At 48.9% G+C, this 27,462-nt stretch overlaps 1 protein-coding gene across 1 annotated transcript in view; it reads left to right on the top strand.

Annotated features, from left to right (window-relative positions):
* HUNK (hormonally up-regulated Neu-associated kinase) overlaps positions 1,069-27,462 on the top strand; it is a 133,419-nt gene continuing 107,025 nt past the window's right edge. Inside the window, exon 1 of the mRNA XM_018048110.1 lies at positions 1,069-1,332. Coding sequence (XP_017903599.1) covers positions 1,069-1,332 — 264 coding nt within the window. The remainder of the gene's footprint in view (positions 1,333-27,462) is intronic.

Raw genomic sequence — 27,462 nt, 5'->3', positions numbered from 1 at the left:
TGTGAGCCCAGGCTTTCGCCACTCCATCCTGCCATCCATCCACCCATCCCTCTATCCATCCATCCGGGGTCCAGAGGGTCCTACTGTGTGCGGGGCCCGGGGCTGGATACCGGGCACTTAAACCACAGTCCACCGGCTTCGAGAGCGCCTCCTTCCCTTCCTCCTGCCCCGGGTGGGTGCGGCTGCTGGTGGCGGATTTCTTCGCCGAAAGGTCCAGAAAGCCCCAGCCCAGAAGCCGGGCGAGAGGCACAGGCGGAGGCGGCCCGACTTGGGCTGCCCGGGAGCGCGCGTCTCAGAGGCCGCGCGGGGTCCCCCCAAGTCTGGAGCTCAGGTGGCCCCGCCGCCCCCCTCCCAGGGCCCTCCCCTCTCCGGCGAGGGTCGAGTTTGGCTGTTGCGCGCGGGGAAGGAGGGGCTACGAGGGATTTGAAACTGCACACGCTGCGGAGTGGAGCTCGCATCTGTTCCCGCCGCCCGCGACCGGATTAAATTTCTGCAAATTCAAACTGAATGGGGCTTTCTTCTGCTGCCTTCCAGAGGGCGCCTGCAGCCCGCCGCGCGCGCCGGCTCTCGGGCGGGAGCGGCCACCCGGCGCGCAGCTAGGAACCAGCGAGCCGGACTCGCTTCCGTGCGGGCCAGCCGGCGGCGGCGAGGGCGGAGGCGGCCGAGGAGCCCCGGGGTCCGGGACCAGGCATCTCGGCTCCGGGACCCGGCACCGGATCGCGCCCCTCGCCGCCCCAACGCCCCTCCACGGCCGGCGCGCTCCCCGCGCACCCGAGCAGGGAGACGGTCACTAGCCGCCCGGACGGGACTCGGGGCAGGGTCTCCGCAAGGAGCCTCAGTAGAAGAACTTCTTGGGGGTGGGGGGCGGGTCCCCGGTACCCCGTGGCCCCGGCGGCCGCTATTGTCTGCGCGCGGCGCTCGGCGGCGGCCAGGCGCGCGGGAGCGGCGGGCCGGGCGGGGCCGGGCCCAAGGCAGCTGCGGCGGCGGCGGCGGCGGCGGGAGGAGCCCGGGGAGCCGGCCGAAGAGAAGCAGGAGCCGCGAGCGCGGGAGCCGAACCGGAGCGGCGCGATGCCGGCGGCGGCGGGCGACGGGCTCCTGGGCGAGCCGGCGGCGCCCGGGGGCGGCGGCGGCGCCGCCGAGGACGCGGCCAGGCCGGCGGCTGCCTGCGAAGGAAGTTTCCTGCCGGCCTGGGTGAGCGGCGTGCCCCGAGAGCGGCTCCGCGACTTCCAGCACCACAAGCGCGTGGGCAACTACCTCATCGGCAGCAGAAAGCTGGGCGAGGGCTCCTTCGCCAAGGTGCGCGAGGGACTGCACGTGCTGACCGGAGAGAAGGTGAGCTTCCCGGGGCGCTGGCCCCCGGATCCCCCCGCCCCTCCGCCCCGGGATGGGAGATCGGGGCGGGAGGGGCGGTGGGGACCCTACGGGAAACCCTGCGCTGCGAGTCTGGCTGCGGAGCCCCGGCCCAGCACCTCCCCGCTCCGCCTGCTTTTCCTCTCGGGTTGAACGCGGGGTCGAGCCAAACGCGCGCGCCAGCTGTCGCAGACGAGGATACTGGCATTTCCCAGAGGAGCGATCTGGGGTCACTTTCCCTGGTTAGTGGGTTGGGGGGCGACTGGTTTCCCCGCGAAGCCAGACGCCCGCAGCTTTTTTGCATCTCGAAGGGCGCCGCCTGGCGGGCACCAGCGCGGGGTTGGGGTGCAGTGGCGGAGGGAGGAGGGAACCTCTGCTCTCGGGCCGATAGGGGCGGCAAAATCAGTGGAGAAGCTGGACCCAGGACTGGAGTGCGTGGGCCCTGATGTTGACAGTGGGAGAGCCGATTAGCCAGCCCTTTGGGGCCAATTTAGAGCCTGATCCCCCTCGCGGGCTCTGGGGAGGAAGTAGGGAAAGGCCGAGACGCCAGGGACATTCCCACCTGTGGGGTGCAGAGTTAGGGGACGTTTTACCTGGTCACAGGAGGGTTTTCACACGCCGCCCCTCCCACCATCCACCTTTCCCCCCGCTGCGTCCTGGATCGCCCCCACCGCACCCCCAGACATCCCACCCCCTCCTTCCCTCCTCACTCCTGCCGCTGGGGTGGGAGCTACTGGCACTGATACCCCCAGACTTCAGATGTTGGAAGATACCTTCTCATCTTCTAGAAGCAAGGGAAGCAAATGAAGACCTCCCCCGCCCCAAGTCCCCCAGACACCTGAAGGTGCAGCCCCTCCAGACCTTGAAAAGTTAGCAGGGTGTGATCCCTTGTCATGCAAGGCCCTGCTGGACCTCAGCTGTTCACTTAGATCTGAGAAGAAACTCAACACAGGATGACTTACTTTTGAGATGCTGTGCAAGCTAGCCTGACAGTTACCCTAAGTTTGGAGCCACTTCAGGCTGGAGCATCTCAGACTCAAACCACCCCCGCCCCCCACCGCCCCAGCCACCCTCCCAACCCCCCATCCCAGGCGGGGGCTTGCTCAGCCCAGATCGGGTGGGAAGCAGCCCCCTTTGGTGGCCCATTCGGAGAGATAGACGCCAGCATTTTGGGAAAGGCAGTGAGGTTCCGGGCTTCCCACCTGCCCAGCCACTCTCTGCCCTGGGATCCTCTGCCAGCCTGGGGGTCCCGGACACACTGCTGTGGGCCCTCTGACCCTAGGGCGAACTTCCCTGCCCTCTGACCCCCAGCTTCTCCTGCCTTTAATCTCTCTCGCCAGTTCCCTCGTGTGTGCTGGAGCCCCTGGCATGTGACTGCAGGTCTTCATCACCCTTGTCACTTGTTCCCTTCCTACAGTCTCTCGGGGTGGGGTGCCCCTTTGTTTCGGGTAAATGGGGTTAGCAGTGAGTAGTTTTCAAAGTGCCTCTGGCTTGAATTTCCATGCACAAGGGGGAGTGTTTGGGAGAGGAACTCACTGAATGGAGGGGCTCTTTCAAGAAGAAAAAAACCCCTCCAAACCTCCTTCTAGTCCAAAGTGAGTGCCAGCGCCGTTTACTCCTGGGTTCGCAGTGGGCTGGGAACTTAACCCATTGCGTCTGGGCGAAGGCAGGGATGCCCGCGGATCCGGCTAGCTAATTACAGAGCACTCACTTCCCCGTGCCTGGCACGGGTGGTAGAACTTTCTTTTCACTCGAAATATAGAGGAGTCAGTCTGGTTACGTACGTTTCCTCTTTGAAACTTAGCAGAAAGAGACGGCAATGGCACCCCACTCCAGTACCTTGCCTGGAAAATCCCATGGATGGAGGAGCCTGGTGGGCTACAGTCCATGGGGTCGCTAAGAGTCGGACACGACTGAGCGACTTCACTTTCACTTTTCACTTTTATGCATTGGAGAAGGAAATGGCAACCCACTCCAGTGTTCTTGCCTGGAGAATCCCAGGGACGGGGGAGCCTGGCAGGCTGCCGTCTATGGGGTCGCACAGAATCGGACACGACTGAAGCGACGCAGCAGCAGCAGCAGCAGCAGCAGCAGCAGCAGCAGCAGCAGCAGCAAGAGACGAGGTGCTTTGCTCACAGCATTATGGGCAACGTTTAGGCGCGCGCGCGCGCTCCCCCTGTCCGGCCGCTCAGCTTGTTCGGGCTGCCTTCCTCTCTCCCGTGGCTCGGCTCCTCGCCGCTGCTCTTTCCCCCCTATCAGGCTGTGTGCTTTGGCTGAACTGCCCGGGGTTGCACTCCGAGCTCAGTCCCTAGCCGGGTGCTGCGATCTGGAGCTCAGGGCTGGGCCCCCAGGCACTCTGGAATTCGAGGAATTCCTGCCCCGATGGGGTCCAGTGAGGATTCCCCCCACCCTGACCCCCCCCACCCCGCACCCCTTAGAGGCTTATGCCTGTTTATCTCATCTTGTCTTTTTCAAACACTGCATCTCACTTCCTCTCCGCAAGAGGAGGACCAATTAATTGGACGTAAAATTATTGCGCTGGACTAACTGATTGAATCTAGTTAAGGAAGGTGGATCTTAGAGTGGTGGAGGAGACTGGGAGATATTTCTGATGTGTGCCCTACTTCAGTCGGTAGAATCAGGGGCTCCGGGACTGCAAGCCTCCTGAGAAGTCTGGATTTTAGTTCACTTAATGGCCAGCTTTAAAGAAACGATGGGTGTCATTCATAGCTTTTAAGTCACAGATTCAATAACGCCTTGCTGCTGCTGCTGCTAAGTTGCTTCAGTCGTTTGCGACTCTGTGCGACCCCACAGACGGCAGCCCACCAGGCTCTGCTGTCCCTGGGATTCTCCAGGCAAGAACACTGGAGTGGGTTGCCGTTTCCTTCTCCAATGCATGAAAGTGAAAATTGAAAGTGAAGTCGCTCAGTTGCGTCCAACTCTTAGGGACCCCATGGACTGCAGCCCACCAGGCCCCTCTGTCCATGGGATTTTCCAGGCAAGAGTACTGGAGTGGGGTGCCATTGCCTTCTCCTAATAATGCCCTAATGCTTAACTAATAGATTTGGGGTTTTGGCAGCTTGTAGAGATTAAAATGTGTGTGTGTGTGTGTGCCTCTGTGTGTGCCTGTGTGTGTATGTGCGCGCGCGTGTAGATGCCTCTACCCAGGAAGGACTGCTGAGCTGATGCCTCCCCAGCCCCACTCATGTGCTGTATCCTGTCTTATTAAGAACAAAACAAAGGTGAACTCAACCTCACACAATTTGTAGCCTTCCAGGTCTCTTTAAAAGGTGACCTATTAATAGAGATTTCACCCAGAGAGTGGTTACTCCTGAGAGCCAAGCCAGGGGACACCTGGAGGTGACAGGACCTGGAGGAAGGGAAATGAAATGTCCCCAGAGTGGGTGATGTGAGTGTCCCAGGAGGCCCTCTCCTTTCAATAATTCCCCCTTTGGGGAGGTGCATACTTTTTGGAGAAAGCTCTTCACTTTTCTCTTTTCCTTTCTTTTTGAGAGGACACGGACCACAGACCACACATGAAATCATAAATGCTGTACTAAGACGTGTGTGTGGGGGAATCGATGTATTCTCCCCTGCCCCTGCCCCCCACACCACCCCCAAAGTGCAAGGATCGAGGGCAATCTGTCCTGAGGAATCAGTTCAGGAAAAATCTGCAAAGGGGGGTGGAGAAAAGGAAGAAGAGGAGGCGCCCCATGACCGCAGTTGTAGTCTCAAACTGGGCATGTTGTTTTGGGTGATTTATGCCAAAATCCAGAGTATCACTGGTTTAGGGCACTTGGTGTGTGTTGCATTTTGACTTGTGCATGTTTCCAAAAAGCTTTGGGTGCCATCCTCCATGGCATGCTGGGAATTACTGTCTGAATCAGGTTGGAAAACGAGACACTTTTCCCTGACTTTCATTCAATTCTGTCTTATCAAGAGGCACCTTTTCCCATCACTGCCTGCAGGACAGTATCCCCCTTCCCCCCCAACCCCCCACCGCCCTTGCTTTTCTTTCACATACCTCTTTCCAAAGTTGTTTGAGAGTCATTTGAATCCAGTTGACCCTTTTACTGCTTGAAAAAAACCGACGGCTTTGGGCAGGGCCTCACTTTGTCCTCTAGGCGCTTTCAGCTGGTGCAGCCTGCCTTAACGTGGCTTTAAAAGTCAATAATTCACTAGATCATGTGAAACTCTTAACTGGCACATTCTCAGTCTTGTCTTTGACTAAGTTGATGATTAGACGAGGAAAACAAATGATGATAGGATCAAACTTTGAAAAGGATTCTCAATGGCTTTGAGACAAAGAATGAAGTTGCTGTGCAGGAGTATGAAGCGATAACTTGTGAAGACCCAGAGGGGAGGTGTGCTCACAGCCTCTGATGCTGGTCCCCAATACCTGGGCAATGCAGAGTCTCTGGCACTTGATAGGTTATTGTACTGAATTTTTCAGAAGCATTTGTTTCTTTACCTATGGCTGCACTGGGCCGCTGTTGCTGCGCGGGCTCCTCTTTGTTGCAGCGCACGGACTTCTCATTGCAGTGGCTTCTCTCGTTGCAGAGCATGGGGTCGAGGGTGCACAGACTTCAGTAGTCACAGCACGTGAGTGCGGTGGTGATAACATGGGCACGGGTTCAGTAGTTATGCTTCACTGGCTCAGTTGCCTAGCGACTTGCAGGATCTTCCCGGACCAGGGATCAAACCTGGGTCCCCTGCATTGGCAGGTGGATCCTTAACCGCCGGACCAACAGGAAGGCCCAAGCTTATCACATTTAAAACATGAAGAAAGTATAGTTGGAGAGGCTGACAACTATAGTTGGAGAGGATGAGCGTAGGTGCCTTCAGGTTATAGAGCTGTTTTCACCGACAGGCAAAACTGCAGAAAGGGGAGAATAGTTATTGCTGCAATTACTTTTTTTGTGATTAAGTCTCTGTGAAGTTAGGTACGTAAAATGATTGGTTAGTTTTTTTTTTTTAAGCCTGTTAATCATTTTCATTGGAGCTATTTTGGGGCTAAAAATAAGGGTTGCCTGCTTCGTAAGTTGCCAATAATTATGCCCGAGCATGACAGCACCATGTCACGCCAGGTACCTGGAGTGAAGGAGTTACTAAAAATAGAATTTACTATGTTTTTCAGAGCAGGAAATATGACTAATTTTAGAGGTGGCCTTTTGGCAGTTCCGTTTTTAGCAAGTATTTCGGAGACAAACAGGTGCTAAATCCTGTAATTTTTTTTTTAAGTGCTAGAAATTTAGGGGTAATAGCGCTGAGACACAAGAAATGCTTAGGGAACTGGATATTCCTATTAACCCTCAGCAGGGATTTCTTGGCAAGTGAGAGGCGTCGGGCAGAAGGCACCTGCTCCAAGAGTCGCATGTGACAAGGCTGCGCCTATAATTTCGGAGATTGCATGCTGCAGTTTGCAGGCACAGTCTTTCCTGAACTTCCTGCCCTGCCTCATCTTTTTGAAGTCCCTGTGAATGATGGAAATTGGCACGTAGGGCTCGCTTCATTGATCCTCAAGTCCCAAGGACTTCAAAGGGCGCTTTGAGTCAGCACAACCGTGCTGAACCGTGCCCATGAAGAGGAGCACAACCCGAAATTTTCTCTGCGGGTGTGTGGAGTCATTGCTACAGGCTGGGCTCAACTACAGCGGTGTGCACACTGGAGGCTGTTCCCGGGCCACGTGGCGGTCATCCACGTCCAGGGTTCTCCTCCCGGGAGGTGTGGAGAGTGGCCCCCATTGTCTGCCCTGAGGGGGCAGGCTGGGTGTCCCCTGTGAAAGGGTGGGCTGGGCACGAAGTATCATTTATCTTGGGCTATACACCCCATCTCGATTATTCATGATAAGCAAGCAACCTGCTTGCTCTCCTGGCTAATTGAAACCTATAGATAATCCCTGAGCCTTATTTTTAGCAAACTGGCGAAACCGCTTCCCCCACTCAGCCTGAGCCCTGGCTGCTTTCAAGTGCTGATCTGAATTGAATTTCACGTTCTCTGATGTAGTGCTGCTGGCTGGTAGGATGACCAGCAGGAGAGAGGTGAGCCACAGGGCCTGAATGGTACCCAAGGAGGTGGAGGCTTCTACAAAGGCAGAGAGAGCTGTCGCCCCTCCTTTCTCCTGAATGCCAGCTCAGCGGTAGAGTGCTTTGTGGCGTATCCAGGGTCTTCCATGCATTTTCTCATTAGATGCTTGAAGTGACCCTGAGCAAATAAAAACCACCTCTCTGGTATCCTTACCTGCGTTCACCAAGAGGAGGTTGCCTTGGGTGGATTTTTTCCTCTGACCTTCTCTTCTCTATTGTCAGGGTGTGCGCATGCTAAGTCATTTGAGTCGTGTCCCAACTCTTTGCGACACTGTAGACTGTAGCCCACCAGACTCCTCTGTCCATGGGATTCTCCAGGCATGAATACTGGGGTGGGTTGCCATGCCTCCTTCCAGGGGATCTTCCTGATCCAGGGATCTAACCCATGTCTCCTGTGTCTTCTGCTTTGGAAGCCCTAACAAATGACCAAAAGGCAAGGGGAGTTTGGGGGAGAATGGATAGGTGTGTATATATGGCTGAGTGTCTCTGCTGTGCACCTGAAGCTATTATGACGTTGATAGCTTAGCTGGCTACTGTTGTTCAGTTGCTAAGTCATGTCCAGCATGACTTTCTCCTGGAGTTTGCTCAAACTCATGTCCATTGAGTCGGTGATGCCGTCCAATCATATCTTCCTCTGCCACCCCCGTCTCCTTTTGCAGTACAAAATAAGAAGTTTCTTTTAAAAAATGACCGCAAACTGGAGGACTTAAAACAACAAAATTTTATTTTCTTAGACTTCTGGAAGCTCAGAGTCCAAAATCAAGGTGTGGGTGAACCTCTGAAAGCTTTAGGGGAGCTTCTGGTACTTGCCAACCATCCCTGGCATGTCTGTGCTTGGGCTGCAGCATCTCAGTGTCTGCCTCTGTCCTCACAGGTCCTTCTGTCCCCTGTGAGTCTTCCTTGTCTCCAAATCTCCCTCTCCTTATAAGGACACCAGCCATGGGATTTAGAAAAGTAGTGAAAGTGTCAGTTGCTCAGTTGCATCCGACTCTTTGCAAGCCCCTGCCAGGCTCCTCTGTCCATGGGATTCTCCAGACAAGAATACTGGAGCGGATAGCCATCTCCTTCTCCAGGGCACCTTCTGGACCTAGGGTTGAACCCAGGTCTTCAGCATTGCAGTTCAGTTCAGTCACTCAGTTGTGTCCAACTCTTTGCGACCTCATGGACTGCATCATAGGCAGATTCTTTACTGTCTGAGCCACAAGGGAAGCCAGCCCAATTGGATTTAGGGTTGACCCTAAACTAGTAGGAGCTCGCCTTGATGACATCTGCAAAGATCCCATTTCTCATAAGGCCATATTCACAGGTGCCAAGGGTGGGACCTATGCATCTCTCTGTGGGGCACAGTTCAACCCACAACAGCTTCTTAGATGATGAGGACTGGATTGTAGGTGACTTCCTGGGAAGCAGACCTCGGGAAGGAGGAGTGTGGTCTTGGGGTGTATGCTCAGTGTATATCAGCACCATCAGAGGAGGAGAGGGGAGGGGAGAAGTCAGGCAGCCTTGGACCCTGATGCAGTCCCAGCTGAAGTCCTCCACCCACACCATGCTGTGCTCCAGGAGCTGAGACGTCCAAGCTGGGGGCTTCATGTCTTTATCTCTAGGGAGGGGTACGGGTTTTGGGGAGGGGATGGGGGCTTTATACCCGTGGGCCCTGGACGATCATTGGCTGAGAGCGGCCCTGGAGAGGGGTGTGGCCTTGGACACCAGCCGAGGGCAGTTCCTGGGGCGAGCTTGCAGCAGAGCTCAGCAGCTGCGGAGGAAGTCCTTGGCCCAGAAGGGGAAGCGGGGCAGCGGGGCCAGGTGTCCACGGCTTCCTGTGGGAGACGGGCCAGAGTTCAGGGTCTTGATCTGAATCCAGGCCGGTTCCAATAAGGGAGTGGGGGGGCCTCCCTGCCCCACCTTGCCCACCTAGTGTGGTGCTATCCACCCCCTGAAATGAGGGAACAGCCGCAGAGGCTAGTTCCCAACACCGCGCATCATCATGGGAATATTCTGGCATCATGTTTCTTTTCACTAGGATGCCCAGGGCTCTCTGTTGGGTTTGTGGGTGCTTTTGAGATACAGTTCTATGTATTTTCCCTTGAGGATGTCATGGCCACAGAGTTGGGGTAACTTGTCAACCAGTGGGTCTAATCAAGAGACAGTGGGAGAGACCCTCCCTTTCAATCACTCTTGAGTTGTGGGAAACTGGATAGTTCTCTGAGTCCTGGTTTGGGACATTTGGGTGACAGAAGGGTTGCTAGATGAGCGCCATCTCCTGACATCCTGTTACCACCTCCACTGAACTGGCTCTGCCCTTCCTAGCTGCTGCTGCTGCTAAGTCGCTCAGTCCTGTCTTGACTCTTAGCGACCCCATGGACTGCAGCCCACCAGGCTCCAACATCCATGGGATTTTCCAGGCAAGAGTACTGGAGTGGGGTGCCATTGCCTTCTCCGCCCTCCCTAGCTATGTGGTTTCTACTTACTGAATCCTTTTTGGTTTTTAATCACTTGTGTGTGTGTATGTTTTAAGGGTCATTTGGTTAAAGTCTGGAATGGGTGATACAGACACGTGGTCGTAAATGGAAAGGTCTCCAGAGGGGGTGCAGTGAGAGGTAGTTCTGCCTCCGCCTGGGTGCCTTGGTGTGTGTTGGGTTCCTCTCCCCAGAAGCAACCCCGCTTCTGGCTTCCTGTGTCTCCTTCCACACATACTCCATCTGCATCCAAGTGTGCATACATTTGATATTCTGTACGCATACATTTGTAAATGGATAGATACAGGAACAGATATTTTTACACCATACATGCTGTTCACCGTCTTGCTTTTTTCACTTAGCAATATGTCTTGAACATCCTTTCCCCTAAAGAATTGTCTTATTCTTTTTAATTACATGCTTTTAGTACATGCTGTTGTTCGGTTGCTAAGTCATGCTACTACATGCTATTACATGCTTTTGTACATGCTTTTAGTACATGCTTTTGGTACATGCTGTTGTTCGGTTGCTAAGTTGTGTCCGATTTTTTTCAGCCCCGTGGACAATAGCCTGCCAGGCTCCTCTGTCCATGGGTTTTTCCAGGCAAGAATACTGGAGTGGGTAGCCATTTCCTTCCCCAAGGGATCTTCCCAGATCAGGGATCGAAACTGCATCTCCTGCATTGGCAGAAGGACTCTTTACCACTGTGCCACCATGGAAGCCCATTCAGTACATGGAGGTACCATATCTATTTAGCCATTCCTTGATGAGTAAGTCAATGGACATTAGTTAAAGAATTAAGCACAATTAAAGAATGGGCATTTAGGTTGCATACCATTTTTTTGTTACGGTAAATCCCCTATATATGAATTGAGTTCTGTTCTGAGAGCACATTCTGAGAGTAAGTCCACTTTGTTCGAAAATCCAACAGTTAGCCTAGGTACCCAACTAATGCAATCAGTTACATAGTACTGTGCTGTAATAGGTTTATAATACTTTTCACACAAAGAATACATAAAAACAAACACAAAAGTAAAGAAAGCCTTTTTAGTCTTACAGTACAGTACCTTGAAAAGTGTAGCACAGCACAACAGCTGACATGCAGGGGTTGGCGTCGAGTGAACAGGCAAGAAGTGTTACTGATGAGAGGTGGGAGATGGTAGAGCTGAAGGATCGTTAGCAATAGGAGACGAAGGGCAAGCTCCTGTTGATGGCAGAGGCTCTGAGCTTAAAATAAAGATACTGAGTGACTGGACTCTATACAGTGCTGTGCAGTGAAGTGCTCAAAAGCACAACCATCTGTAGAGAATGCACGCACGTGACAGGGTACGCCAGACACGTGAACTTACTTGCGGGATTGGACACATGCTTGCTCAGTTGCATCTTTGAAAGTTCACAGCTTGAAGGTTCGTATGTAGGGGACTTGCTGTATCCCCAAATTGTGCTGTAGTACATATCCGTGCCTATGTATCATCTTGTAAATGTTCAAGTATATCTGAGGTTTAAATTCCTACTTCTAGGTGAAAGGGTATGTCTGATTTTCTTTTTTTTTTTTTGGCCGCACTGTGTGGCTTTCAGGATTTTAGTTCCCCGACCAGGGATCAAACCCTGGCCCTGGTAATGACAGTGCCAACTGAGTCCTAACCACTGGACTGCCAGGGAATTCCCAAGGATACGATGTTTAAACTGTTGATGAGTCTCGCCAAATCGCCTGCCAAGGAAGTTGTCCTAGTTTATACTCTCATCAACCTGGTGTGGGGATATCGTTCCAGATTTTTATCAGTATAAGATACTGTCAGACTTGTTGATCTTGGCCAATCTAGTTGGTTAAACTTAATGTCTTGTGTTACGTGTAGGCTATCATGTTTGTGAGTTGAACATATTTCATATGTCCAACAACAATTTGCATTTCATTTCTGTTCATTGTTCGTGACCATTCACCATTTTCCCTTGGGTTGTTGGTCTTTCTCTTCCTGATTTATAAGCACTTCTATGTATTAAGGCAATCAGTCCTCCTTCATGTATTTTGAATCCTGTTTTTGATGTATTTTAAAGCCTGACCCATCTTGCTTGCTCCCTGTTTCCTCTTGGTCTTTGTTTCTTGGTAGTTCTCACAGAGGTTAGTTCCCTGGATTCCATTAACTAGCAAGGGACCATAGCGGAGCTTTGAGGTTCTGTTCAGTTCAGTTCAGTCACTCAGTCTTTGCAACCCCATGCACTGCAGCACGCCAGGCCTTCCTGTCCATCGCCAGCTCCCGGAGCTTACTCAAACTCATGTCCATTGAGTCGGTGATGCCATCCAACCACCTCATCCTCTGTCATCCCCTTCTCCTCCTGCTTTCAATCTTTGAAGTTCTGTGGATCCCTATAAATTGTATATGTATATGTATATTTCTGGGATGAGGATCCATAACTTCATCAGATTCTAAAAGGAATTATTTACCCCCAAAATGTTAAGAGCTACTGCTTTGTTGCTCCTCCCTGTCAGCAGTGCTGTCTGAATGGAGGTTTGTGTGTTGGGATGAGGATTTGGGTCACTGTGGTGTGTTAGCACCTGTGCTAATTGAGTTTGAGTTGCAGATTACACTTGGGTGAGGCAGGTGTACGGTTGAGACTATGACCTTGGCTTGACATGATTGATTTCTTCCTTCCTGCCCCTGCCATGCCTGGGTCCCAGGGAAAGGATGTGATGGAGTGTAGACGGATCTTTGGGAGAGCTTGACTCTTGCTCGGGCAACTCTGAATTGTGTCCTGTTATTTCTTCCTGGCAAAGAGGATGGATAGAGTGTGTGGTGAGCGGATGAGAAGAAAGAAAAAGAGGGAGCATTGGGAGAAGTGAAACCCTCTTAAGGAGCAAAAGCTGTTGTTTAACTTGGACATAAAATGCACTGAGCCAGGTGTAAGCACAGGTGTGAAAATGAGCCTGGGGCCCTTTGGGGCTGTTTTGTCCACCCAAGAAGCCCTTTGAGGGCTGGTCCCAGTGGAGTGAACAACCAGGCCTGTTTGGGATCCTGGGGGTCGGCATGGGCTCGCTCTGATGACCTTCTGTATTGTCCCTGTCCCCTGTTGCTGTCTGCTCCCCCCCTTGCTCTGTCTTTCCTCAGAGTGCGTCCCATCACCTGTGTAAGTTTGCTAGAGCCGCTGTGACTAAGTACCGCACGCTAGGCGGTTAAATAGCAGACTTATTGCCACACGGCTCTGGAGGCCAGAGCCCAGGTCAGGGCTGGGTCTGCTCCAGGCCCCTCTCCCTGGTCTGTGGACGGCTGTCTTCCCGCTGTGTCCTTTCACGTCTTTGCCCTCTGTGTGTGTCATCTGCATTTCCCCTTTCTACGAGGATGTCAGTCGTATTGGATCAGGGTCCGTCCTGATAACCTCACGTGATGACCTCTGGCAAGATCATCGTTAAGGTCACGTTCTCAGGTCCTGGGGGTTAGCCTGAATGTGTCCCCTCAGAGTTCATAGGTTAAAACCTCATCCCTGAGGTGATGGTATTAGGAGGTGGGGCCTTTGGGAGGTGATTAGTCACGAAAGCAGAGCCCTCGTGAGTGGGATTCGTGGTCTTAAAGAGGAGACCCCAGTAGCATGGGGAACTCAGCTCAGTGCCCTATGATGACCTAGATGGGTGAGATGGGAGGCCCAGGTGGAAGGGATATATGTATACAGATAGCTGGTTTGCCTCGTTGTACAGCAGAAACTAACAGAACGCTGTAAAGCAATTATACTCCAAACACACATACTTAAAAAGAAAAAATGTGACCCCAGAAAGCTCTTTTGCCCTTTCTGCCACGTGAAGACACAGTAAGTAGATGTCAGTCGATGAACCAGGGAGAGAACTCTGACCAGACACCAAATCTAAGCCTGGATCTTGGACTTCCCAGCCTTCAGAATTGGGAGAAATAAACTTCTGCTCTTTATAAGCCATCTAGCCTCTGGTACATGCTGTAGCAGCCTGAACAGATTAAGACAAGACTTACACTGATGGACTGGGGCAGGCTCCTTCCAACTTACAACATCCCCCGACCCCGTGGTATATGTTTATGGGTTCATGTGTTTATTATTTGTCTCCCCTCTAGACTGGAAGCCCCAAGAGGAAGGGAGGACTGCTGTATGCCTGGTGGCTAGAATAGTACCTGGTAGAGACAGGATGCTCAGTGAATGTTTCTGAATAGATTGAAGGATGCTTTGATCTCCCCAGGACATGGGGGCGACCTTCTGGATGACAGCGATGTTCTAGTTGGCCGGGAATGGTTTGAAAGCCCTGTCTGTCTCACTCGCTTGCCTTTCCTGGTTGTGCCTATGTGAGCAGTGGGTAGATGGGACAGGTGGTCCAGCTAGCGCCCTTTGGGAAACATTCCAGACCCAGAACAGCTGTGCCTTCTTCGGAGACTCATTAAGGAAGCCACCTAGGCCTTAGAGGGACCTACCAGAGGCAGAAAAATATTCTGCAGTGTCATAGGAATGTTTAAGGACCCTCAGCTCTTCGCTGAGAAAATGTACCGACACCACAACAGATGGACGACGCTGCTATTTGCAAACATACATTTCTTTGGATGTCTCCCATGGAGATATATGGAGCTTTGGATTCTGTCTCTTTGACTACACATTTTTTTTTTAATAAGTTTATCAGTCTCTTGGCCAGCTTGCTGCCAAAACATTTAGCAAACCTGTTTACTTCTCTTGCCTGTTCTCTGAGCCATTTGATTTGTTCTCTTCCCTTTCCTTGAGTTTTTCTGTCATTTTTTTTTTAAATGAAGTATAGTTGATTTACAATGTTGTGTTAATTTTTGCTGTACAACAGAATGTTTGGCATATATATATATATGATTCCCTGGTAGTGCAGATGGTAAAGCGTCTGCCTGCAGTGCTGGAGACCCAGGTTTGATCTCTGGGTTGAGAAGATCCCCTGGCGAAGGAAATGGCACCCCACTCTAGTATTCTTGCCTGGAAAATCCCATGGATGGAGGAACCTGACAGGCTACGGTCCATGGGGTCGCAAAGAGTTGGATATGACTGAGCGACTTCACTTTCACTTTTCACTTTCATATATATATATATATATATATATATATATATATACTTTTCATATATATGCGTTCTTTTTCATCTTCTTTTAAATTATGGTTTATCATAGGGTATTGAAGATAGTTCCCTATGCTGTACAGTAGGACCTTGTTGTTTATCCATTCTCTATATAAAAGATACATATATATCCATTCTGTATATATCCATTTTTACATCTGCTGACCCTGACCTCCCGCTCCATCCCTCCCCTAACCCCCTCCCCCTTGGCAGCCACTGGTCTGTTCTCTGTGTCTGTGATTCTGTGTGTTTCATGGATTGGTTCATTTGTGTTGTAGTTTAGACTTGGCATATCACATATCATATGTAAATACTCCCATATACATGATATCACATATCATATATAAATACTCCCCATATACATGATATACATGATATCATATATCATATATAAGTATTCCCCATATATGCATATCATATATGAATATTCCCCATATACATGATATCACATATCATATATGAATATTCCCCATATACATATCACATATCATATATAAATACTCTCCATATACATGATATCACATATCATATATAAATATTCCCCCTATACATGATATCACATATCATATATAAATACTCCCCATATACATGATATACATGATATCATATATCATATATAAGTATTCCCCATATATGCATATCATATATGAATATTCCCCATATACATGATATCACATATCATATATGAATATTCCCCATATACATATCACATATCATATATAAATACTCTCCATATACATGATATCACATATCACATATGAATATTCCCCATATACATGATATCACATATCATATATAAATACTCCCCATATACATATCATGTATCATATATAAATACTCCCCATATACATGATATCACATGGTGGTATGATAATCTCTGTTTCGATGTTGCTGCAGATGGCATCATTTCATTACTTTTTTATGAATGAGTAGTATTCCATTGTACATATATCACATCTCATATACATATATTTTTTTAGGGCGTAGTACCTTGTGGCTTGTGAGGTCTTAGTTCCTTGACTAGGGATTGAGCCTGGGGCTGTGGCAGTGGAAGGGCCCGAGTCCTGAGCCCTGGCCCACCAGGGAGCTCCCTGTGCCACGTGTTTATTCTTTCATCTGTTGCTGCACGTTTAGGTTGTTGCCATGTTTCGATTATTGTGAATAGCGCTTCTGTGAGCAAGAGGGTGCATGCATCTTTTTGAATTATAGTTTTGTCTATATGCCCAGGAGTGGGATTGCTGGATCCTGGGGTAGCTCTGTTTTTAGTTTTTTAAGGAACCTCCGCGTTGTTCTGCATAGTAGCTGCCCCAATTCACATTCCCACCAGCAGTGTCGGAGGGTTCCCCTTTCTCCACACTCTCTCCACCATTTGTTATTTGCAGACTTTTTAATGATGGCCTCTCCGGTGTGAGGTGACACCTCATTGTGGTTCTGATTTGCATTTCTCTAATAATTGGCCATGTTGTAGCTCTGCGATTTTAATCTCCTACAGAGTTTCTGTCATCTTACATCCAGTCTCACGGCTTTCTGGTAAGGTGTCCAGCTCAGACATTCTTCTTCCAGGAAGCTCCTCTCTTCATCGTGACTTACTTTTCGCCAGAGCTCTGTGCAAGCGCATGGCGAGGGTGAACAGCAGTGACGGATGCTCTCTGGGCATGGAGCATGGTGCTGAGAGTCAGAGGAAGTGGAAGACGCAGCTACCCACGAGGAGGCTTGCTACCTCTGTTCCAGGTGATGGGATAACGTTTAGAATCCCAGTGATTCTTTATCAACCTGGAACAAAGCAGGATTTTGTGTCCTTCTGAATCACCAAAAGTCCACAGGAAAGGATTGAGTGCTCGCTCTGCTTTGACCACAAGGATGTATCTAATACTGATAACGATAGTAATCATTAACATTTATGGATCGATACTGCCTGCTAGGCCACGCCCTAGGTGCTTTGCTGCAGAATAGCATTTATCCCTTACAATGGCCTTCTGTAGTAGGCACTTGTGTCCCGATTTTGCAGCCTTAGGTTGACCAGCTGTCCGGGGTGCCCAAGGGCCTCCAAAGTCTTGCATTTTGAGAAACTCCTTAGGAAATGGCAAAATGAAGAAATCTCATCAGCGTTTGTAATGCTGCTAAGGGTATTCAAATAAAAGTATTTTAAAAATATTTATTTACTTGACTGCATTGGATCTTAGTTGTGGCATAAGGGATGTTCTCTGCAGCTTCTCTGTAGCTGTGGAATGGGGGCTCCAGAGCTTGGGGCTCAGTAGTATTGGCACGTGGGCTCTCTAGTTCTGGCATGTGGGCTTGGTGGCTCTGCCATATGTGGGGTGTTAGTTCCCTGACCAGGGATTGAATTCACGTCCGCTGCACTGGAAGGTGAATTCTTAACCACTGGACCATCAGGGAATTCCCCTCAAATAAAAGTAGTAAAGAGCAGTGAATCAGGTCATGAACCAGCCATGAATGAACCAAAACCTAAAGCCCTGGGGTTAACTGGACTGCTTGTTGTGGATGATGACCTTCACGTGTGGTCCTGGGTAGTGAGAGGGCTTTTTCCACCCCTAGGAAGGGGACAACAGAGGATGCGATGGTTGGATGGCATCACTGACTTGATGGATGTGAGTTTGAGCAAGCTTTGGGAGCTGGTGATGGACAGGGAAGCCTGGCGTGCTGCAGTCCACGCGGTCGCAAAGAGTCGGACTTGACTAAGTGACTGAACTGAACTGACAGCTCTAATATGCTAGGTTCACAGTGCACTCCAAGTCTCCCGAGTGTGGGCAGAGGTCCTGGTCTGCCACCTTTTACAAGTTCACTGTGCGATGAAGAGCTTGAGCCTGGTGTGTGTGTTCAGTTCAGTTCAGTTCAGTCACTCAGTCGTGTCAGACTCTTTGGGACCCCATGAATCACAGCACGCCAGGCCTCCCTGTCCATCCCCAACTCCTGGAGTTCACTCAAACTCATGTCCATCGAGTCAGTGATGCCATCCAGCCATCTCATCCTCTGTCGTCCCCTTCTCCTCCTGCCCTCAATCCCTCCCAGCATCAGGGTCTTTTCCAATGAGTCAACTCTTCGCATGAGGTGGCCAAAGTATTGGAGTTTCAGCTTCAGCATCAGTCCTTCCAATGACACCCAGGACTGATCTCCTTTAGAATGGACTGGTTGGACCTCCTTGCAGTCCAAGGGACTGTCAAGAGTCTTCTCCAACACCACAGTTCAAAAGCATCAATTCTTTGGCACTCAGCTTTCTTCAGAGTCTAACTCTCACATCCATACATGACCACTGGAAAAACCACAGCCTTGACTAGATGGACCTCTGTTGGCAAAGTAATGTCTCTGCTTTTCAATATGCCATCTAGGTTGGTCATAACTTTCCTTTCAAGGAGTAAGTGTCTTTTAATTTCATGGCTGCAATCACCATCTGCCATGATTTTGGAGCCCTCCAAAATAAAGTCTGACACTGTTTCCACAGTATGTGTGTACATTAAATAAAAATCGTAATACTAAACTAAATATCAACACGCATAACTTTTTGGCAGCAGACTTTCTTAATGAAGGAAGTGATGAGGACTGGTATCCACTTTGAGTAGCTCTGGTTACCGTTCAGTCTTAATTTTAGTACCTTTCCTTTGCACTGGAGGCAGAAAATTCTGTATGAGGATTTTGAATTAAATGGTGAAGCTGCAAGTACATGTCTTATGTGGCTCACTGAACATTTGCTAATAGCCTCCTTGTTAGACCACCCCCCTTCAAGAATGAACACAGATTATTTATTGAAAACAAAGAAAATACCCAGTGCCTTGGCCTTGCTTATTATGCAGATGGGTGGAGCTAGATTAACTTTTCTAAGCTCTTGGTCTGTCCTCATCTGGACTGAGAAGGGATGTTGGAGGCAAATGGAAGGAGGAAGTCCCGAGTGAAAATGCAGGTTTAGGGAAAGTGGCTGTAAAGTCTGGGATCCGAATATTCTAGCACGTTATCTGAGCCCTACTTTAGTGAAACCAAATGGCTACAGATGAGTGTTACCACTCACGTAATCTGGTCTTTCATTGGAATTACTGCAGCTCTGAAGTAGCAGTCAAGCTTTTAAAGTGCATTCTTTATTCCTGGTTAAAAATTTAATTAGAGAAACTAGTCGATGACTCAGTTCTCAGTTGAACATTTACACTTACAATACCAATAAAAAACTTGAAAACACTTCTTCAGGTTTGTAAAGTGTCAGTCCCACAGGATGACATTTTATTCCATTAAAAACTAACATTTGTGAGCGGTGGTTGTAATTTCAAGGCCAATTTGACATAATGAAACTTGAATTTCCCTTTGGAGGGAAGGTGCTTTGTGGCTACGGCACTCCCACCCAATTTGTTACCCTGAGATGCCTTTTCCCAGATCAAGAATGAGCTTTTTATCATAGAAGCCGTTAAACTAAAGTGCCTGAGAGCTCGTAGCGTAACAGATAGTTTCTATCCAATAATCAGACTTAGAATAATGTTCTACAGATTCCAACAGGGTATATTTATTTAAAATATATCTCTAAATCATCTAATATAAGTCTGTTTTCCTATGATTAACTGTAAATATCTCTAAAATAATTTTTTAAAGTACTTTGGACTAAGTAGCTCATGTTTTAGAATTCTTTAAGCTAGTCTAGTCACAAGTGCATTCTAGACTATTTGAGGTTTTCAGTTAATCAAAATAAACCCAAGGCTAATATTTTGTTCTTGCATTGCCACTCACATTACTATTTGCTGCCACATTTGGCTAAACATGTTTCATTATATACCCTACTTCTGTTTTAGACACCTTACAAATTATCATTTTTAAATCTGATTATTTAAATATGATCCCCACCCCCAGTTCCTTGTGGAAAATAAACAGAAACACAAAGAAGAAAGTGAAAGTCATCTGTAATCATACTACCCGGCAATAATCACGGGTTTAGGTGTTTGGGCTGGTTACATGTGATAGCGATGTAAACATATACACGCATGCATATGTGTGTGAATGTATACATTAAAAAGTGTGTTTTCATAATTAGTAAGGTTTATCATAATTTGTGTATTTGATTGAAAGTGTGTTTCCTCTTTTACTAACTAGTGTTAATGATTTATCCCCAGGATCCTCCTGTTTGTCTTATTGATTTGCACAAACTTTTCACATATTAAAGATAATAGCTTTTTTTATCTGTTATGCTGCAGATGTTTTCTCCCAATTGGCATTTGGCTTTTGATTCACTTTATGACTATTTTTTTCGGGAGAGGAGTACAGAAAAATTTTATATTTTGTCTAGTTAAGCCACTTAGTCTTTTTTTTTTTCAGTTTTTCTCTTATTTTTTACGCTAAAGTAAACTAGAGGGTTTGTTGTTGGTTTTACCTTATAAATTATCAGTGAGGCTTGCCAATGTTTCATTGTTGTCTGCAGAAAGATCTTTGTGTTGGATAGGGATTTTTGACTGAATTTTCTGACCTGTTGCATGACAATGGGGTCATGTATTAAAGCTCAGGCTTACAGACTGAAAGCTTTGGGTTCCTATGGCTTTTCTGGTGCTATGTAGTATCTGCGTGATCTTGTGCAAGGTGTTTAAATACTCTAAATTACAATCTTTGTGTTTGTAAACTGATGATACTATTTCATGAGAATTCAATGGAAATTTGATTAAATATATGTGTATATATAAAATGCATACCAATTATATAATATACATACATGTGTATCTTGTGTATATGTGGTGGGCTTCCCTGGTGACTCAGCTGTAAAGAATCTGTCTGCAGTGCAGGAGACACAAATTCAATGAGACCCAGGTTCAGTCCCTGGGTCAGGTAGATCTCCTGGAGGAGGAAATGGCAACCCACTCCAGTATTCTTGCCTGGGAAATCCTATGGACAGAGGAGCTTGGCAGGCTATAGTCCACGGGGTCACAAAAGAGTCAGACATGACTTAGCAATTCTACAGCAACAACGAGGATATATGTGTAAAGCACACAGCGTGAAAATGTATTCAATATGTTAGTGAACAAAAGGCAGTTGGTAATTTTCTTCTGTTAGATTTTCACATTTATATTCAACCCTTCTGTTAATTAGGCTCTTTCAGAAAACTAGAAATGGACACCCACTCGGTTCATCATGGAAGATGGAGTTTGAGGATAAAGGGAAGGTGAGGAAGAAAGACTCGGGCTGCATCTCTCATCTGCTGCCTACACCTCCCTGAGGATCGGAAGGACTGCAGCACCGCTTTGGGGCCCAATGTCTGCGTTCCAAACATTCTGCTTTCCTCCTCTGCCTCTACCTGGCGCTTCCTGGGTTCCCAGGGAGTATTCCTCTGCCTACCGCCTTCCTTTCTCTCTGCCTTGTGGCTTCTCTGCCTCCTAGTTTCCTTTCTGCTCTAAGTATTATTTGGTTCTTTGACTTGTCTTGAGTTGGTGACATAGTGCTTGGAAGTTCTGACCATTGAATCCATACTGCCTTGACCTTCTTGTCACCTTTCTGGCACCGAGCATTCTTGAAAAGTTGAAGAAAGAGTCAATGTATAGGTGATTTCCCCATGACTTACCAGACTGGTATGGATTAGAAAAATGTATCAGGCCACTTCATGCTCCACGCTTTTGATTTGGGAGCTAGCTCTTTCCTCAACACTCAGTAGAATATTTTTCTTCCTTTAGGGATTCTGATTTCTTCTACATGAATGGATTTGGAGATACGGACCTGTATTTGTTAGCTGTCCCTTTGCCAGGAGTTCCCATTATTTCCGTTGTGATCTAAGATCTCTTGAGAGTCGAGGATTGCACTGAGAATTTCTTACTGGATTATTATTGCCAAAATATCTGTCTTTCCAGTTCCTATAGTGCCCCCTAGACTTATCCTCCGTTCTTCAAAGGCAACTTTATTCATCTACTTTTTCAGCTGCATTTGGCTCCCAGTCGTTCTGTGATGTGAGAATAGAATATTGATTGTTTCCTGTTGCCTGTGGGACAGGAATGTTTCTTGAATTAAAGCTAATTTTGGAGTTTAAAGTACTAAATGTCAACTTTTGAAGATACTCTAAGATCTCTTTGTTAAAGGGAAGGTTATTCAAGGCCGAGGGGAAGGGAAAGGAAGATAAAGAAGGGAAAAAAGAGAAAACAGCTGATGGCTTCTTCTCCCTCTTCTGAGTCATTCCCTCTACACTCATGGAAAACTCTTTCCATTTTCATAATGTTCTTGTTAAAGATTTATCTCTTCATCTGAAGCCATTTGCTAGGTGTACTGTGAGGTCAGAACGCTCATGGCTGGAGAAATTTCCCGGTTGTGAGTGAGTTCTTAAAGAGAGCATTACCTTGACTCGGCCGTTGCAGATGATCACGTATTTTTTTCATTCAAACATTTATTGATTTCTTTCATTATGCAGAGCCGCTGGCAACTTGTATGGGCTTTTGTACAAATTAGAAAAAGCATGAATGTCTAGACAGACTGGTTAGAAAAAGATGTTGCCCTGGGCAGACTGTTTAGAAAGAGGAGTCTCCCCTGGTAGACCAGTTGGAAAAAGGCGCCCCCTTTGAGTGGCTACAGCTCCATGGCGCCTGGCGCCTCGAGGGCGCACGGGTGGGCAAGCCAAGTGGGGTCTGGGTTTCTGTCCCAAATGGCCCCTCCAGTGAACGTCTTTGTGTGTGTGTGTGTGCGTCTAAGGCATCAAATGCACTGTGAGTAGACCCAAGAACCAGATCTGCCCTCAGGAAAATTGGGTTCTAGGATCAGAACTGAACCATGAACACAAATACAGAACTTACGGTATTACAGTGAAAATGTTTCCACAGACTTTACTGTATAGCACAGGGAAGTATGTTCAGCATCCTGTGATAAACATACTGGAAAAGAATATGAAAAAGAATTGTTCTTATGTTTAGTTGCTCAGTCCTGTCCGACTCTTTGGGACCCCATGGACTGTAGCCTGCCAGGCTCCTCTCTCTCCATGAGATTCTCCAAGTAAAAATACTGGCATGGGTTACCTTTCCCTTCTCCAGGGGGTCTTCCCAACCCAGGGATGGAACCCAGGTCTCCTGCCTTGCAGGCGGATTCCTTACCATCTGAGCTACGAGGGAAGTCCCATGGAAAAGAATATATATAAAAGAACTTATGTAAACTGAGTCAGTTTGCTATAGAGCAGAAATTAACACAACTTATAAATCAACTATATATCAATAAAATTAAAAAAAGAAAATTTCCTCAGTGAGTGACTGATGAAGCATTATAGGGTTTTAAGGAACCACAATTAAAATTCTGCAGAATCAGTCCTGGTTCCTCTATGGAAACATCCACTGTGTTACTTTGCTCCATAAAAGAAAGACAAGCAAGATGAAGCATCTGGGTGAAAAATAAATTCAGTTGTGTTTGTGTTACTCACTGTCTGGGAGACAGAAGACATGCTCTGGCATATGTAACATTAAGATCTTGGGGGAAATGCCCTTCAGTGGAGCCTCAAGACCTCTGACCCCTCTGTCTCCTGAGTCATCATTCAAGGCAATGGAGAGGCCCAGGGCTCACACTTCCTGTGCGTTAAGAACTGCAGCAGCTGTTCAACTGGGATCCTATAGACCCTGCTGCAGGAGTTCAAGCAGAAATATTCCCCCAAAGTGCTGATTGGACCTCAGCTCTTTCGGCACGGTACTTACCTTGGATGGGTAAATAGTGTGACCATTTAATGAAGGGTCAGTGACAATTATATGAGAGTGGAGAGAATGAAAAGCAAGAGCCTTAAAACAGAGTTGGTTTTCGTGGTTTTTTTCTGGGAAAGGAACATGATGGTGTTGGATTTCTCTGTGTGTAATCTGAGAGGTTCATCCATCTCAGGGTGACAGAGGAAAATTTCAACATTAGGAAAGTAACGTGATTTATTACAAACAGCTGGGTGGGCCATGCCTCATCGGTGCCTGGGCATCAGCGACCTTTTCAGTAGGGTTGCTAAGTGTGCTCTGCCCCTGAAAGGGTTTGTCGGCTGGTGTTTGGTGTTCGAAGTGGTTGTGAGGTGCTATCATCCCGAGCATCCTTACTTAGAGGTGCAAGCCTTGTATCTCTTGGGGTTTTTGTTCTGGGATGAATTGTGTCCACCCTCACTCCTATCCACCTTCTCAAATCCAGTGTTGGAGTCCTAACCCCTCGGACCACAGAATGGAGCTGTTTTCGGAGATAAGGACTTTAAAGAGGTAATTACGATAGAATGAGGTCTCGTGGTTGGGCCCTGATCCAGCAGGACAGGTGTTTTCATAAGACTAGGGGACGAGAAGTGTTTTCATAAGACTAGGGGACGAGTTGCTTGTCCCTCTGCCTTCCCACGGAAGCCTGTCCACCTGAGGGGCCCCCAGCTCGAATCTGGGTCCTGTATTTCTTAACCTTGACGTTCACACACGTGACCCTTGATGAATCCCCAGCTGGCAGAACCATTTTATGGTTTGTCGTTAGTATCACGACAGACTTTGTATTTCATGGTGTTATCCGGGCTCCCCTGGTGCTCAGATGGTAAAGAATCCGCCTGGAGTGCAGGAGACTTGGGTTGGATCCCTGGGTTGGGAAGGTCCCCTGGAGGAGGAAATGGCACCCCACTCCAGTACTCTGGCCTGAACAATCCCATGGACAGAGGAGCCTGGTGAGCTGCAGTCCACGGAGTCACAAAAAGTCAGACACAACTGGGCAACTGAGCACACACACGCACACCAGGCAAAAGTAAGTGTATGGAATATGCATTTTGCAAGTTCTCTCTTCTTCCAGCCTCTGTCGGCCACCCCTCTATCTCTGGGTCACCCCTGGGAGAAGCCCAGCATTGAACTCTGCTGTGGGTTGGAGTGGGACAGGGCGGGGGGTGGGGTGGAGGGTGGTTAAAGTGAGACCAATGTGCAAAGTAATGGGTTCACAAAGTTTGGCCGGAAGGCACTTTCTGTGGATACTCAAAGAGACTGGCTTTGAAAGCTAAGCCTTTGATATTCTTGGAGCATCCAGTGGGTGTGCTTCAGCAGTTTGGTGGGAGCCTTCACCAGTGCCGTTGGTGAGCCTCCTCTCATTCATGGTGCATTGATGTGCGTTGCAGTGGAAGCAGTTTCAGTGATTGTCAGTTATCACCCTCTTCCGCTGTCGTGATAGGCCCATCCCAGGAGAACGCTGATTCCGCGCTTGCTGCTACAGAGGAAGTGACTTTAGGGCTAGTTGAGATTTCCTGACGAATTAACCCTACTCACATCTTCAGTTTCCACATTCTTATTTGTTTCCTGGGCCCGCGCCGCAAACAGGGTGGCCTCAAACAACAGGAATGTGTTGTCCAACGGTTCTGGAGACTTAAAGATTCTGAAATCAGTCGTCAGCAGCGCCTGTCTCCCTGTGAAACCCAGAGGGGAGCTTTTCCTTGCCCCTCTCCCAGCTTCACTGGTCTTCCCCGGTGGCTCAGATGGTAAAGCATTTGCCTGCAATGCAGAAGACCCGGGTTCGATCCTTGGATTGGAAATATCCCCTGGAGAAGGGAATGGCTACCCATTCCAGTATTCTTGCTCAGAGACTCCCATGGACAGAGGAGCCTGGCAGGCTACAGTTGATGGGTCGGATTTGCAAAGGGTTGGACACAACTGAGTGACTAGCAGTTTCTTCCAGCTTCTGGTGGATTGGCAGCAGTCTCTGGTATTTCTTGGCTTGTAGCCACATCACCCCATCTCTCTCTGTTTTCACAGTGTCCTCCCTGTGTCCCTTCTCTTCCTATAAGGACACGAGCCGCAGTGGATGAGGGACCCTGCCTATCCTGTCTTTACTAATTACTCCCTCAATGACCTGGTTTATGAGTAAGGCCCCACTCTGAGGTTCAGGGTTAAGATTCTTTAAATACATTTTAAATTAATTTCTTTTATGTTCTGACTGAACTGTGTCTTCGTTGGTGCAAGCTGGATTTCTCCAGTTGTGGCAGCTACTCTGTAGTTTCATGCGGTGGCTTCTCTCATTGCAAAGCACGGACCCTAGAGCTTGGACTCAGTGGTTGAGGTTCATGGGTTTAGCTGCTCTGAGGAATGTGGGATCTTCCTGGATCAGGCATTGAACCCGTGTCCCCTGCTTTGGCAGGCAGATTTGTATCCACTGGACCACTGTGCGTGGATGCTAAGTTGCTTCAGTCGTGTCTGACTCTTTGTGACTCCGTGGACTGTAGCCCCACAGGCTCCTCTGTCTATGGGATTTCCCAGGCAAGAATGTGGCATGGGCTTCCACTTCCTTCTCCAGGAAGTCTTCCTGACCCAGGGATCGAACCCGGGTCTCCTGCATTGGAAGCAGATTCTCTCCCATCTGAGCCACCAGGGAAGCCCAGAACCAGGTTTTAGTGACTGGACATAAAGACTCCTCTGTGCCTTTCCTGATGTTTCATGCACGGCAGGACTTGGCAGCGCGGGAGACTCAAGGTCTTTCTGTGGGGGCTCTGGCTGCCTTTCTGGGGCTTTGTCCAGAGGTTTCCTTTTGATAGCCGGACTCCACTGAGCCCTGTGTGAGACGTCAGTTAATCAGTACTCTGGAAGTAAGCCTTTGCCAGAGTCGGCCGCCAGTTTATGGTGGTTTATTTTTAACTTCCTGTTGGGCCGGGTGAGGTGTGGTTGGGAATGATTTTCCAGAGGTTTCAGGATGGACTGGGTGCTGGTAACCCCGGTGTCCTGGATTCATTTTCTGGGACTGTGTAACAGAGAACTGTAACCTGGGTGGCTTAGAACGACAGAAATTGTTTTCCCACGGTCCTGGAGGCCAAAAGTCCAGCAACGAAGGTGTCAGCAGGGCCAGGCTCCGCTTCGAAGGCTCCAGGGAAGACCGTGCTCCGGGCCTCGCCCCCAGCTCTGACAGTTCCTTGGTTTGTGTCAGCAGCGCTCCGACCTTCACTTGGTCTTCTCCCCGTGTGTGTCTGTGTCCAGGTCCCCCATCCCCCCTTTTATAAGGATGCCAGTCATTGGCTTAGCATTCTAGTGACCTCATCTGGAGAAGGCAATGGCCCCCCACTCCAGTACTCTTGCCTGGAAAATCCCATGGACGGAGGAGCCTGGTGGGCGGCAGTCCATGGGGTCGAGAAGAGTTGGACACGACTGAGAGACTTCACTTTCACTTTTCACTTTCATGCACTGGAGAAGAAAATGGCAACCCACTCCAGTGTTCTTGCCTGGAGAATGCCAGGGATGGGGGAGCCTGGTGGGCTACCGTCTATGGGGTCGAACTGACCCAGGGATCGAACCTGTGTGTCTTACATCTCCTGTATTGACAGGCAGGTTCTTTACCACTTCCGCCACCTGGGCAGCCCCTGCTTCCCTCTAGTCCCTGGGAGATAACTCTGGCCTATACACCCGGCTGTGGGTGCATTGCAAGCAGTTCTCCCCTGGGGTTGTGGGGGGTGGGCTCAGGCTGGTGGCCAGAGGGGCCCACCAGGCCTCTGGATCCAGGCAGAGGTCATCAGGAATGGGAAGGCCCTGTTTGAGGGAGCTTCGGAGGCCTCAGCATTGATTCCAGCATTAGTCACGTCCGTGTTC

The sequence above is a fragment of the Capra hircus genome, chromosome 1, assembly GCF_001704415.2.
Source record: "Capra hircus breed San Clemente chromosome 1, ASM170441v1, whole genome shotgun sequence".
NCBI classification, from domain to species: domain Eukaryota; kingdom Metazoa; phylum Chordata; class Mammalia; order Artiodactyla; family Bovidae; genus Capra; species Capra hircus.
The sequence above is the reverse complement of the archived record's forward strand: the minus strand, read 5'-3'. Positions and strand labels throughout refer to the sequence as shown.